General features: G+C 38.3%; 1 protein-coding gene across 2 annotated transcripts in view; it reads left to right on the top strand.

Moving 5' to 3' along the window:
• The window catches only part of ttc8 (tetratricopeptide repeat domain 8), a 42,642-nt gene that overhangs the window by 18,508 nt on the left and 10,861 nt on the right, over positions 1–13,273 (top strand). Inside the window, exons 4-12 of one of the 2 annotated variants that reach the window (XM_055640342.1) lie at positions 1,002–1,065; positions 4,264–4,423; positions 4,525–4,614; positions 5,394–5,438; positions 6,190–6,275; positions 8,541–8,628; positions 9,442–9,552; positions 9,674–9,813; positions 11,478–11,652. In XM_055640342.1, the coding sequence (XP_055496317.1) occupies positions 1,002–1,065; positions 4,264–4,423; positions 4,525–4,614; positions 5,394–5,438; positions 6,190–6,275; positions 8,541–8,628; positions 9,442–9,552; positions 9,674–9,813; positions 11,478–11,652 (959 nt within the window). The remainder of the gene's footprint in view (positions 1–1,001; positions 1,066–4,263; positions 4,424–4,524; positions 4,615–5,393; positions 5,439–6,189; positions 6,276–8,540; positions 8,629–9,441; positions 9,553–9,673; positions 9,814–11,477; positions 11,653–13,273) is intronic. The other variant, XM_055640343.1, reaches the window with a different exon arrangement.

The following is a 13,273-nucleotide window of genomic DNA, read 5'->3' as shown; positions in this document are numbered from 1 at the left end:
TTGTATTCTCCACATGGACCTCGCTGTCCTCTAAGTCCTTCTCAGTGAATACAAATGTAAAGTACTCGTTTAGTACCTCGCCTACATCCTTCAACTTCAAGCATAGATTCCCTCCTTATTTTGAGCAGTCCACCTTCTCTCTGGTCACCCCGTTATTTTTAACGTACGTATAAAAAGCCGCACGATTTTTCTTAATCCAACTTGCCAATGACATTTCATAACCCCTTCTTGCCCTTCATATTGGCCACTTCAGTTCTTTCCTACTCACTTTATATTCCTCATAATCCCTGTCTAATGCCACCCTCTTAAGCTTGGCAAACGCTTCCTTTTTCTTCCTGACCAAAGTTCCAACCTCCTTGGTCATTCACGATTCCCTTACCTTGCCGTCCTTGTTGGAAACACCAGAAAATGCTAAAGCACTGATTACTGAGCTTGATACCAGAGACAAGCAACCATTATTTAGAATGAAGATTGAGATTCTCTTGGGAAATAACGCGAAAAAAATAATCGAACCAATAAGAGGAATTTGTTTTGTTTGAATGCTATTCAAGAGGTATAATCAATTTAAAGTTGTCACTGAACGTGAAAAATTAATGCGTATTTGGCAAAGTCAGTGGTTTATGTAGGGTCAATTTGATTCTTTTCTAAAAAGAATAGTAATTGTTTTACACACAAAGTTGCAGCGATATTTTATCAGGATGCTATCATATACAGAAGTATTTGCTTAGATTAGTTGGACAATTGTCTCAAATGGGACTTGAAATACTCAGAGATACAAGTAAATCAGGAATATTCAACTGTTACATGTTATCCTTCACTGCTGTTGGCCTATAACAGACATTCTGTTTACATCTGTTTAATGTATCAGTAATCAAAATGTACAAAATTGTAATTCATTTTTATTTCAATATGTCCAACTGTATCAAGTGTAATTTGCCTGTGGTGACTGGTGAAACAGTTTTTGGATTTTGAATTGATTTGAAGATTGTTATTATTTTCAGGACCAGGAACTTCTTTAAAACTTCCAGGAGTCAATCAAGGAGGTGGTCCAAGCCTGGCAGTCAGGTATTGTGGCTTAACTCTGAATTCCCTTCATGACTTAGTAAGTGCACCAGATGTTGTGGTGGGCTGAGAAATGCTCCATTTTGAATTCACATGTGCACTGCATTGGCTGATCTCAACTGGAGTGAAATAACTTCTAAAAAAAAATGTAGTTGAGGTAAGGGAAAGATTACCCAAGGGTTCACCATCCTGCTAGAAGGAAGTAAACAATCATTTAATTTATGTAGGTACATTAACAGAATTTTACTCATGCCAAAGAACTGCAGTAAACAAAAATAAAGCATGGTCACTTGGTAATAAAATGAATTATTTTTAATTAATGAAAGGCTCTGCTCTTTCAATGTCTGTAGTAAGATGCTGCAGATGTTCTATCAATTGGTGGTGGCCAGTACCATCTTCTACGCTGTTGTGTGCTGGGCTAGCCGGCCCAAGGCCGTGAACGCCAACAGAATCAACAAGCTCATCAGGAAGGCTGGCTCCGTCCTGGGAGTGGAGTTGGATTAATTGGAGGTGGTTTTGTAAGGGAGGATGCTCTTCAAACTGCGGAGCATCTTGGACTACACAGCTCACCGCCTCCATGACACCCTGGGCAACCTGAGGAGCACCTTCAGTAACAGACTGGTTCCACCAAGATGCAGCATAGAATGCCACAGTTTATCCTTTTTCTCTGTGGCTATCAAACTGTCCAACTTCTCCCCGTCTGTCGTGGGATAGACTGACTCCCCCTTCCCAATCCTGGACTTTCCACTCATCACTATAATTTCATGTTTCATGTATCTTGTGTTTTATGAATGTTGGCAAATCAATTTCCCTCCAGGGATAAATAAAGTTCTATCCCATTGTATTGTAATTTTTAAACATTATTATGCTTGGTCATGGTTTTGCTTGGTCAACGTGGAGTTTGATTCATGCAATGGCTTATCAGGATGCTTGAGAATTCTAAACTACGCTAATAGGAAATCCAAATGACTGCACAATGGTGCAGCTAATAGAGAAACTGCCTCACAGTGCTAGAGACCCAGGTTCAATTTTGACCTCGGTTGCTGTCTGTATGGAGTTTGCATTGGCTCCCTGTGACCGTTTGGGTTACCTCTGGGTGCTCCGGTTTCCTCCCACATCCCCAAAAATGTGTGGATTTGCAGGATAACTGGCCCTTGTAAATTTCCCTTAGTGTTTAGCATGTGGACCTGAAAGTGGAATAACAGGAATCTAATATGAACAGCGTGGACTTTGTGCGCTGAATAGCCTGTTTCCATGCTGTATCACTAAACCAAATAGTAAAATGTATCTCTCCAAAACTGGAGTACATACAGTGCCCCCCATAATGTTTGGGACAAGATCTATCATTTATTTATTTGCCTCCACAATTTGAGATTTGTAATAGAAAAATATCACATGTGGTTAAAGTGCACATTGTCAGATTTTATTAAAGGCCATTTGTATACATTTTGGTTTTACCATGTAGAAATCACAGCTGTGTTTATACATAGTCCCCCATGTCAAGGCACCATAATGTGTGGGACACATGGCTTCACAGGCATTTGTAATTGCTCAGATATGTTTAATTGCCTCCTTAATGCAGGTATAAGAGAGCTCTCAGCACCTAGTCTTTCCTCCAGTCTTTCCATCACATTTGGAAACCTTTATTGCTGTTCATCAATATGAGGACCAAAATTGTGCCAATGAAAGTCAAATAAGCCATTACGAGATAGAGAAACGAGAATTAAACTATTCGAGACATCAGCCAAACCTTACCAAAATCAACTGTTTCGAACATCATTAAGAAGAAAGGGAGGACTAATTGCAAAGGGACTGACAGGCCAAGGAAGACCAGCACAGCTGAAGAGAAGAGTTCTCCATATAATAAAGAAAAATCATCAAACACCTGTCCGACAGATCAGAAACATTCTTCAGGAGTCGGGTGTGGATTTGTCAATGACCATTGTCCGCGGAAGACTTCATGAACAGAAATACAGAGGCTACACTGCAAGATGCAAATCGCTGGTTAGCCGCAAAAATAGGATGGCCGGATTACAGTTTGCCAAGAGGTACTTTAAATAGCAACCACAGTTCTGGAAAAAGGTCTTGTGGACAGATGAGATGAAGATTAACTTGTATCAGAGTGATGGCAAGAGCAAAGTATAGAGGAGAGAAGGAACTGCCCAAGATCAACAGCATACCACCTCATCTGTGAAACACGGTGGTGGGGGTGTTATGGCCTGGTATGTATGGCTGCTGAAGGTACTGGCTCACTTATCTTCATTGATGATACAACTGCTGATGGTAGTAGCATAATGAATTCTGAAGTGTATAGACACATCCTATCTGCTCAAGTTCAAACAAATGTCTCAAAACTCATTGGCCAGTAGTTCATTCTACAGCAAGACAATGATCTGAAACGCTGCAAAAGCAACAAAGGAGTTTTTCAAAGCTAATAAATGGTCAATTCTTGAGTGGCCAACTCAGTCACCTGATCTGAACCCAATTGAGCATGCCTTTTATACGCTGAAGAGAAAACTGAAGGATACTGGCTCCCAAAACAAGCATAAGCTAAAGATGGCTGCAATATAGGCCTGGCAGCATCACCAGAGAAGACACCCAACAACTGGTGATGTCCATGAATCACAGACTTCAAGCATGTCATTGCATGCAAAGGATATGCAACAAAATTCTAAAGAAGACTACTTTCATTTGCATGACATTGTGGTGTCTCAAACATTATGGTGCCCTGAAATAGGGGACTATGTTTAAACACTGCTGTAATTTCTACATGATGAAACCAAAATGTATAAAAGTGGCCTTTATTGAAATCTGACTATGTGCACTTTAACCACATATGATTTTTTTTCTATTACAAATCTCAAATTGTGGAGCACCGAGGCAAATAAATAAATTATGGGTCTTTGCCCCAAACATTATGAAGGGCACTGTAATCTGTCGCTATCCTAACATGCTGATTGTACCAGAATCCAAAACATTTAGCTGGAAATAACATAACATTACTTAGACTTCTTGAGGGACCAGCGTTCCAACCAGAAATTCCAACAGAAAGAGCATATTTTTGCAACCTCCCAATTATGGTAAAGAGCATTAAATTGTAAGGCTCCACTAAAGAGAATTGGAAGAATCTTGGACAGTTTTATTCCCCTATGCCATTAGTTTTCCTGTAGTTCTGTTAAAACACTTTATCTCTTCTCACAGACCCATGTCTCAGTCTGGAAGACCCATTACTGGGTTTGTGAGACCAGGCACCCAATCTGGCAGACCTGGCACCATGGAGCAAGCTATCAAGACTCCAAGAACTGCTTATACAGCCCAACCAGTGACAAGTGCTTCTGGTAGATTTGTTAGGCTGGGAACGGTAATTTTCTTTCTGCAAGAACATTTTCTTTTACATTTCTGGTATTTTTCAGTTTTATGAATAAAATTATTTTATAATTACAACAAATTATTTTTCTACAGGCATCCATGCTTACGAACCCTGATGGACCCTTTATTAACATATCCAGATTAAATCTAGCCAAATATGCTGGGAAGGCAAATTTAGCTAAGGTTTGTGTCAAATTTTAAAAGCTCATATAAAATGTTCACATTAAACTCATTTTCTTAAGCCCAATTTTAGCTGTATTGATCAAACAATGTGAGATTATTTTAATCCATTTTTCTCCTTACAAAAATGTATAATTATCCATCACTTTATGGAAAACTTTGGCTAAATGCAAATTGAGACGAAATTTGAACAAAAAAACTTCAAAACTGGTGCAATTTGTAATATAGTTTGGATTTTGTTAGTTTAATTCGAAAATTACCTTAATTGGTACATGTGACAATAAACTGTCCTTTGAACTTTTTGAACCTTTGGCTATGATTTTTGATTGTAATCAAAATGGGAACTCAAGGTCATATTATTGATTTGTCATATTTTCCTCGGGGACCAGCTTATTTTTAAGAAGTTTCATTAGTAATTGCTGAAGGAATATTTAATTTATGCTGCTTTTGTAGTTGGGATTTAACCTATATTTTTGAATGTTATGTCTATTCAGGCCAATACTTTCAGAGCTGTGAGTTGGATCACTCTCACCCAGCAGTAGTTTAATTTTTTGGTTTAAGAAGGTGTCAGGAATACTCAACACAGACTGGTGAGGTTCTCAGACATGTAAAGAAATAAGCTCCCTCCTGGATTTCTTCAACATTTATTCAAGACAGACCACGTGGAAGTTATTCTTTATTATGAAAGTGGATTTTAGATGTGTTATTTTTTAGTGACCTGAAAATCCTGTATTTGAAAAGGTTTACTAATACTTAAAATGTATGTATATTTTATGTTTCAGACATTATTTGAATATATATTTCACCATGAAAATGATGTCAAAACTGTAAGTAATTAACAAATCCCCAACATGAGTATATAGTTTCTGAGTAAATTTCTCTTGAATGTGGGAAATGTATGTATGCATGCAGAAGATGAATGTAAAGAATCTGAGGTCAGATGATTTTATATATGAAAGAATAATTCTGATTTGCTTTTGTTAACATGGAACTTGAATCCTAAGAGTGCATGTCACAAATACCAGCATGGAGTAAATGAATCCCAAAATAAAAATCGTCCATGTACTTGCTCGTGCAAATTTGAAAAGTCTATCCAATACTAATTTAATTGACTATAGATTTAATGATTTAAGCCATTTATAGCCGTTAAGAAAGAGCCTCAGTGTATTCAATTTTTTAAGGATCTGAGAAAATATGGCATGTCCTTGGGAATTTACTCAAACATCTACAGATGCACTAAAAACGTATGCATCTCAGCCTGATATAGCACCTGCTCTGCTCATGACTGCCTGAACCTGCAGAGTGGTGAACACAGTCCAGTCCATAGAAGGCTCGTCACTTCCTTCCATTCAGTCCACCTTCATGGTGTGTTGTATTCGAAAGACTGGAAGTATTACCAAGCATGTCTGCATGGCTATTCCCTTTCCCTCCACCGATGTTGCTGACCTGCCGTGTTCCCTCAGCAATTTGTTTTTTGCTCCAGATTCTGGAATCAACAGTTTTTTTTTCCTCATTCCACCATTATTAACTCTGTTTAATTTCTCAATAATAAATTAATAATACTTTTATTTCTAACAGGCGTTAGATTTAGCAGCACTTGCTACTGAGCAGTCTCAATTTAAGGACTGGTGGTGGAAGGTACAAATTGGAAAATGTTATTACAGGTAAAATGAGCTAGATTTACATTAAGTTTATTCAAGATTCTTGTTAATAAGAGGATATCATTGATTCATGGCTACATTGCACTTCAACATTTTCAGATTTAAAAATGTAGAAGATATTAGTCCAGATATTATAAATGATGAAGATATGTTCTTCTCTATTTCAACATAAAACAGACATGAACCTCCGATGCCCGTTCATTCATGATTCGAGATTCTTAATATGTCCAACTACATACGAGCAATGAGAACACATTTCGGTTTGATTCTAAAAGTACACAAATGAGCTCTTTCGAATTAGTATGCAAGTTGTTTTCCACGCCATCTTGTTTCTTGCTGAATGTACTTTATTTGGCTTTATAATTAGAATCATTAAACAATTACTGATTTGTCATGAACATCAGTAATGTACAAACTATATTTTCTGAAGAGAGCAGTGATGTTAAGCTTTAAAAAAATAAAACGGCATAGAAGGTCTTTCATACTGCCAAGCAAATTATTCGGCCTCCAAAACATTCTGCAGCTATGCAATCTAGTTTCCTCTAAGGGACAGAACTTGCTGCTAGCAGTGAGCAATTCATACATGCCACTGACATAATGGAAAAAATATGGATTTGTGCTTTATGTATCCCATTATCAACTTGCTGATTCATAATATCCTGATGATAAATGGAAAATCTTGCACAATCGGCCAGAACAATTACTATCCGTGATAAATGTCAGTGACTTGTCCCCAGAAAAACTATCAAGACTGAATACTATTGAAAAAATCTAACCTTCAGATTTAATTAAAAGCTACCAGAATTAATAAAACATTTGCATTTTTTAAAATACAGAAACACTTGAGCATATTTAAACAATTGAAACATTTTAAACCAGCTCCAAGTATTTAAGTGTAGGATCTAAATTATCCTGTCCTAGGTGTTCTTCATTGCAGCTACTTCTCTCAGTTCAAATGAAGGATGCATCAAGCATAATTTGATGCAAGTGCAGTAAGCAGTTTCCTCAACTCAAAGCTACCAAGTTTGTGTTTCGCTTCTGAATTATCAGAATTCAGCTAAAACATTGACTATGGAATATGACAGCAAGTTCAGTTGCAAACATTCTTACATTTGCAGTGTAAATGCCAATAGTTCTGGTGGGATTGGCTGCCATTGCAAAGCATGTTGAGCTATATTTATATTTATAGATTTTTGTTTTGTACAATTTATGCTTGTAGATTTATTTATTTTTTGGTCTGATATTTATATTGTTCATTTAGCCGCTTGCTTATGCATGGTCAAATGTTTACTTTTTATATAAAGTTTCAATCACGGTGGCACAGTGGTAGAGTTGCTGCCTTACCGCGCCGGAGACACGGGCGATCCTGACTACCAGTGCTGTTGTGTATGGAGTTTGTACATTATCCCCGTGACCTGCATGGGTTTTCTTTGGGTGCTCTGGTGTCGTCCCACACTCCAATGACGACAGGTTTGTAGGTTAATTGGCCCACTGTCTCCACCTTTTCCTTTCTTCTTCCCGCCCCCCACCCCCACATCAGTCTGAAGAAGGGTCTCGACCCGAAACGTCGCCTATTTCCTTCGCTCCATAGATGCTGCCTCACCTGCTGAGTTTCTCCAGCATTTTGTCTACCTACAAATTATTTTCATTCCTTTGCTGAATTTGGGAATTTATCTTTCGGGTTGATTGACCTGCAAACTGTAAATTCCGTTGTTGGGCACTGTTCAATCCCTGAATAAGGTACTAAATTGAAACTCACGTTGGGAGAAAGGGCATTTACTCATAGACGTCACTGAATCTAGTTGGTCAGTGGGGAGCACTGTTATTTTTCCATTCTATGCAGAATTTGAACCAATGTAATTTTTGAAAGCTGTACCCAAAAAGAATGATATATTAACAGTTTAAGGTCACAGTTTAAGGATAAGGGAGAAATCTTTTAGGACTGAGATGAGAAAAATATTTTTCACACAGAGTGGTGAATCTCTGGAATTCTCTGCCACAGAAGTTAGTTGAGGCCAGTTCATCGGCTATATTTAAGAGGGAGTTAGATGTGGCCCTTGTGGCTAAAGGGATCAGGGGGTATGGAGAGAAGGCAGGTACAGGATACTGAGTTGGATGATCAGCCATGATCATATTGAATGGCGGTGCAGGCTCGAAGGGCCAAATGGCCTACTTCTACGCCTATTTTCTATGTTTCTTAGTAAAGCAAACTTTAAACATTTTTTCTACATTTTGCAAACTGTTTTCCATTTCTATTTTTTTTTAAAGATTAGGTTTATATCGTGAAGCAGAGAAACAATTTAAATCTGCAATAAAACAACAGGAAATGGTTGATACAATACTTTATCTGGCAAAGGTAAGCAGCTAGTATACATAGGAGTCACCACCTTTCAAGCACTACTTTGCATTACATGATGTAGTATTTGCTATATCAAAGCACATAAAGATGTCTATGGTGGGACATCCAGTACTTCTTCAGCTCACCAAATGCTTGGCTGTAGAGTTGCTGAAAGCATGAGCAGTGAACGAAATGGCTGTATTAGACCCGAGTGAACAATGCCAACACTGAGGAATCTCTTTTGAGGATTAGGAAACAATCACTAGGAATGGGAAAGAGTGAAATCAGTCAAACTAGTTACACAAAGAGGAATTGTGTGGGCACAAAAATGGAATAAAAGAGATCGAGAGGGAAAAAAAATAAAGGAAGTATAGGAGAATAAAATGTTATGCCATTTAATTTCTGGAAAATGTAATAATTTGAACAAATGAAGTCTCTTATTTTAATAGAGATGATGATCAACAAATATTAACTAAGCCCACTTACACTACAAATTATGACCATAATATCTGTGGTGTTTTAAGCTTGCAATTTGCCTTGCAAATGCAGCATTGTGATGGCATTCGAAACTTGCCAGTGATGAGTAGCTAATGAAAGAGAGTCTTTGTGAAGCTAATGATGAGTTAACAACAGTTATTAGATACTCATATTTTATCTATAATCATTTGCATATAACAGTAACTACTATTACTACATAGGCAGCAAATTCTGCTTCCATATAATATTAAGAATAATTATTATTTTTGTTCCTCAATCAATTCTCGGATAAAATGAATACACTGTATTGAAATGTTTTTACTTATTTTAATATTTTTCAATTTATTATTATAGGTCTACATTCGTTTAGACCAGCCATTGACAGCTTTAAGCCTTTTCAAGCAAGGGCTGGACCGTTTCCCAGGGGAGGTCACACTGCTTACAGGAATAGCTCGTATATATGATGTAATGAAGATAATATATCTATATACAAGAGTTTAGAAAATCTATCCAAAATAAGCCAGCTTGTGCTTTTTCTTAATTTTGCCACATAATTACAGATTGATATTGTTCTTGAATTTAACAGGAAATGAACAACATCGTATCAGCGACTGAATATTATAAGGAAGTTTTAAAACAAGATAATACTAATGTAGAATCCATTGCCTGCATTGGGAGTAACCATTTTTATTCCGACCAACCAGAGATTGCACTACGATTCTATAGGTGAGATCAGAACGTGTTAATTATCGAATTGATTACAGGTTGTGATGCAAAACAGTTTTAGACTATTGGCTGGTGCAGTGTGTTCATAAAATGAGTTGAAGGTGCAGGCTCGTAGCAAGCTGCTTCATTAAACATGGTCAGTTGACTTGGATAGACGCAAAATGTTGGAGTAACTCAGCGGGGCAGGCAGCATCTCTGGAGAGAAGGAATGGGAGACGTTTCGGGTTAAGATCCTTTTTCAGACCAATTGACGGTGTGGTCTGTTGAAAGAAGAAAAGAATCACAAATTACCTAATGCTAATGGCATGTTGGCCTTCATAACATAAGGAGTTGAGTATAGGAGCAAAGAGGTATTTTTGCAGTTGTACAGGGGCCCCAACATCGGGAACATGTTTCCTGCCTCTAGCGTGTCCAAACCCTTAACAATCTTATATGTTTCAATGAGATTCCCTCTCATCCTTCTAAACTCCAGAGTGTACAAGCCCAGCTGCTCCATTCTCTCAGCATATGACAGTCCTGCCATCCCGGGAATTAACCTTGTACATTTACACTGCACTCCCTCAATAGCAAGAAAGTCCTTCCTCAAATTAGGGGACCAAAACTGCACTCCAGCTGTGGTCTCACTAGGACTCTATACATCAGGAACCTGCTGAGTTATTCCAGCACTTTGTGTCTATCATCCGAAAGATATGTTTGACTTCTGAAACATGGAGGATAATTTTCACTTACAACACCTGAGTGATATCTGGCAGCGCAGGTCCCTCCCTCTTCATTTATCGAATTCACCCTCTCCATCCATTTTATTTTATAGTCAAATTAACTGATAATCTTGACAGGAGTGAAAACTTTGGATAATATTATTTGCTATGCTCATCTTCTTGTGAATGAAACATAAATAAAGCAAAGGAATAGTTAAATCTGCAGCTGGATGTTGAGCAGCCAGGTTGTTGTCTCTGCGTCAATGTCTGCCAGGCCCTGAGCTCCATTTGGTGGGTGGTAAAGCGGGCACTCAGAAACAACATAGTTGGCTGTCTGTTGTTCTGCTCCGCATTCACAGGCTGGGCTCTGACGGAGCCCCCATCTCCACATGCTGGCATTGAAACGCACAACTCCAATATGCTCATGAATATGATCGTCAACTCTTGCCAACCAGGCCATTGATGAAACTAATTACATTATATATTTGTGCTGCCTTGTCCTGGCACTCAATTCCTGCACGTTTGTCGTGGTAAGAAAAAAAAATACTACTTCCCACTCTAGTTCCAGGTTTAGATCAAGATTCTGATGACATTTGCCCATGCAGGAAAAAAGGAAATCACCTTTAAACTCTGCAGAACATTTCTTAGTAACAAGCCACATTTTAGTTAGGTCAAGTAAAAATATTGACCTGATAATATTAAAATAAAAATGAAAAATGAAACAATATTTAAATATGTAACTATCATCAGAACTTTCCCTGACAAATCCACATCAAAGAAACATGGCAGTAACCCTTCCAATATAGCATTGTAATTGCAGTGTAATGATCCATGATCTGGAATATTAAAACTTTAAAATATTGGGAATGCTGCTGCCTTTATTGTATGGGATGAAGCAATTTTTAAATGACAAAATGGAGCAATTATCTTAAAATTATGGTTTAAAAAAAATCTTGATCTCCACAGGCGACTTCTCCAAATGGGTGTTTATAATTGTCAGCTCTTCAACAACCTGGGGCTCTGCTGTTTTTATGCACAACAGTATGACATGACTCTGAGTTCATTTGAAAGAGCACTCTCCCTAGCTGTGAATGACGAGGAAGTTGCAGATGTATGGTATAACCTTGGCCATGTTGCAGTGGTACGTAGTTAACTCTACATTTTTTCTTTGCCTTTGTTAATCAGAATATTGGTGAGATTTTAACTTTGTTTAAAGATACAGCACGGAAACAGGCCCTTCGGCCCGCCGAGTCCACACTGACCAGCGATCCCCACACATTAACACTACCCCTACACACACTAGGGAACAATTCTACATTTATACCAAGCCAATTTATGTGGGAGGAAACCAAAGATCTTTAAGAAAACTCACGGGGAGAATGTACAAACTCTACAGACAAGCACCCTTAGTCAGGATCGAACCCGGGTCTCAACCGCTGTAAAGCTTTAGCTCTACTGCTATGCCTCCATGCCACCTGTGATCTACAATAATTCCTGAAAAATAAAGGAAAATAAAATGGAATGATATCAGAAACAATGGTGATATGGCTTTGCCATAAAATTAATAAAACGTGATTAAATATATTTTATCTTCAATATATATCTAAATGGTAATGGATAGTGTTCTTTATCAATTATTACCTCTGTTTTTCATCATATTGTTATATTTGACATGGTTATTAATTTATTCATAACATTGTTACTGAAGATCATGTTGTATGACTGTCAAATGACCCAGTCGTACTAACATGGTAGAACGGTATTTATTGCAAGGCACATCTATATTACTAAAACTCTGATATTGACCGCTTTTGGCCCACTGTGCTGCGATTTCCGACAGGACGTCGCCACCTATAGCCGTCATTTTTGGCCACCTCGCTCAGAGCCTCCCTCCACCTTCCGGATGCGGAGGATTTTTCCCATCGATGACAAATCAGAGAGATATTAATGTTTAAAAAAAAATTGTCATTCTCTCTGCTGCCCCTGCTGGAGGAAGGGGGAGGGACTATAAAACCAGGAAGTGGTGTGCCTCACTAAGTCTCTGCAAGATGGATGAAGCCAAAGGGTCACGTCTCTCTGAGCTCTGAATAACATTGAACAAATGTCTACTCATCTGTGAGTCCCCTTAATGTGGTTTGAAAATGAAAATATGGTTTGTTTGAAGTAAAAAGGCACTGCCTGCAAATGGTTGTTTGGCTGCTTTGGCTTGAAGTTGAAAGGCACTACTTACTGCAAATGGTGGCTTGGGTGCTTTGGCTTGAAGTTGAAAGGCACTACTTACTGCAAATGGTGGCTTGGGTGCTTTGGCTTGAAGTTAAAAGGCACTACTGCAAATGCACTTACTTCCTGTTTGCACTGTATATTGATTTTAGATAAAACGCTACCATTTACGTCTGTGATTTTTGGCCATCTTACTCCCTCCTCCTCCACTGAGCAGGTGCAGAGAATTCTTCCCATCAATGAAAAATAAGTGTTATTAGTGTTTAAAAAAAAATGTTGAGAATCTATCTCCTGTCAATCACGCCATGAAAGCCACACCTTTTCTGGAGAGAGGGGGAGGGGTTATAAAACCCAAAAGTGTGGGTGTGGCTCAGTCACTGCATGATGGGGGAGGGAGAGGTCATGACTGAGCTGTGAATCAACTGAACACACTGAATGTCTACTGAACTGTGAGTTTGGTGTTTTGTGTGGTTTTATGGTGGTTTCACCCTGCATGAAATGGTATGAAGCTGCATTTGAATTCGGTGGCCTTGCACCCTGCT

The sequence above is a fragment of the Leucoraja erinacea genome, chromosome 9 (genome assembly GCF_028641065.1).
Source record: "Leucoraja erinacea ecotype New England chromosome 9, Leri_hhj_1, whole genome shotgun sequence".
Classification (NCBI taxonomy): Eukaryota; Metazoa; Chordata; class Chondrichthyes; order Rajiformes; family Rajidae; genus Leucoraja; species Leucoraja erinaceus.
This window is presented reverse-complemented; position numbering and strand designations above follow the sequence as displayed.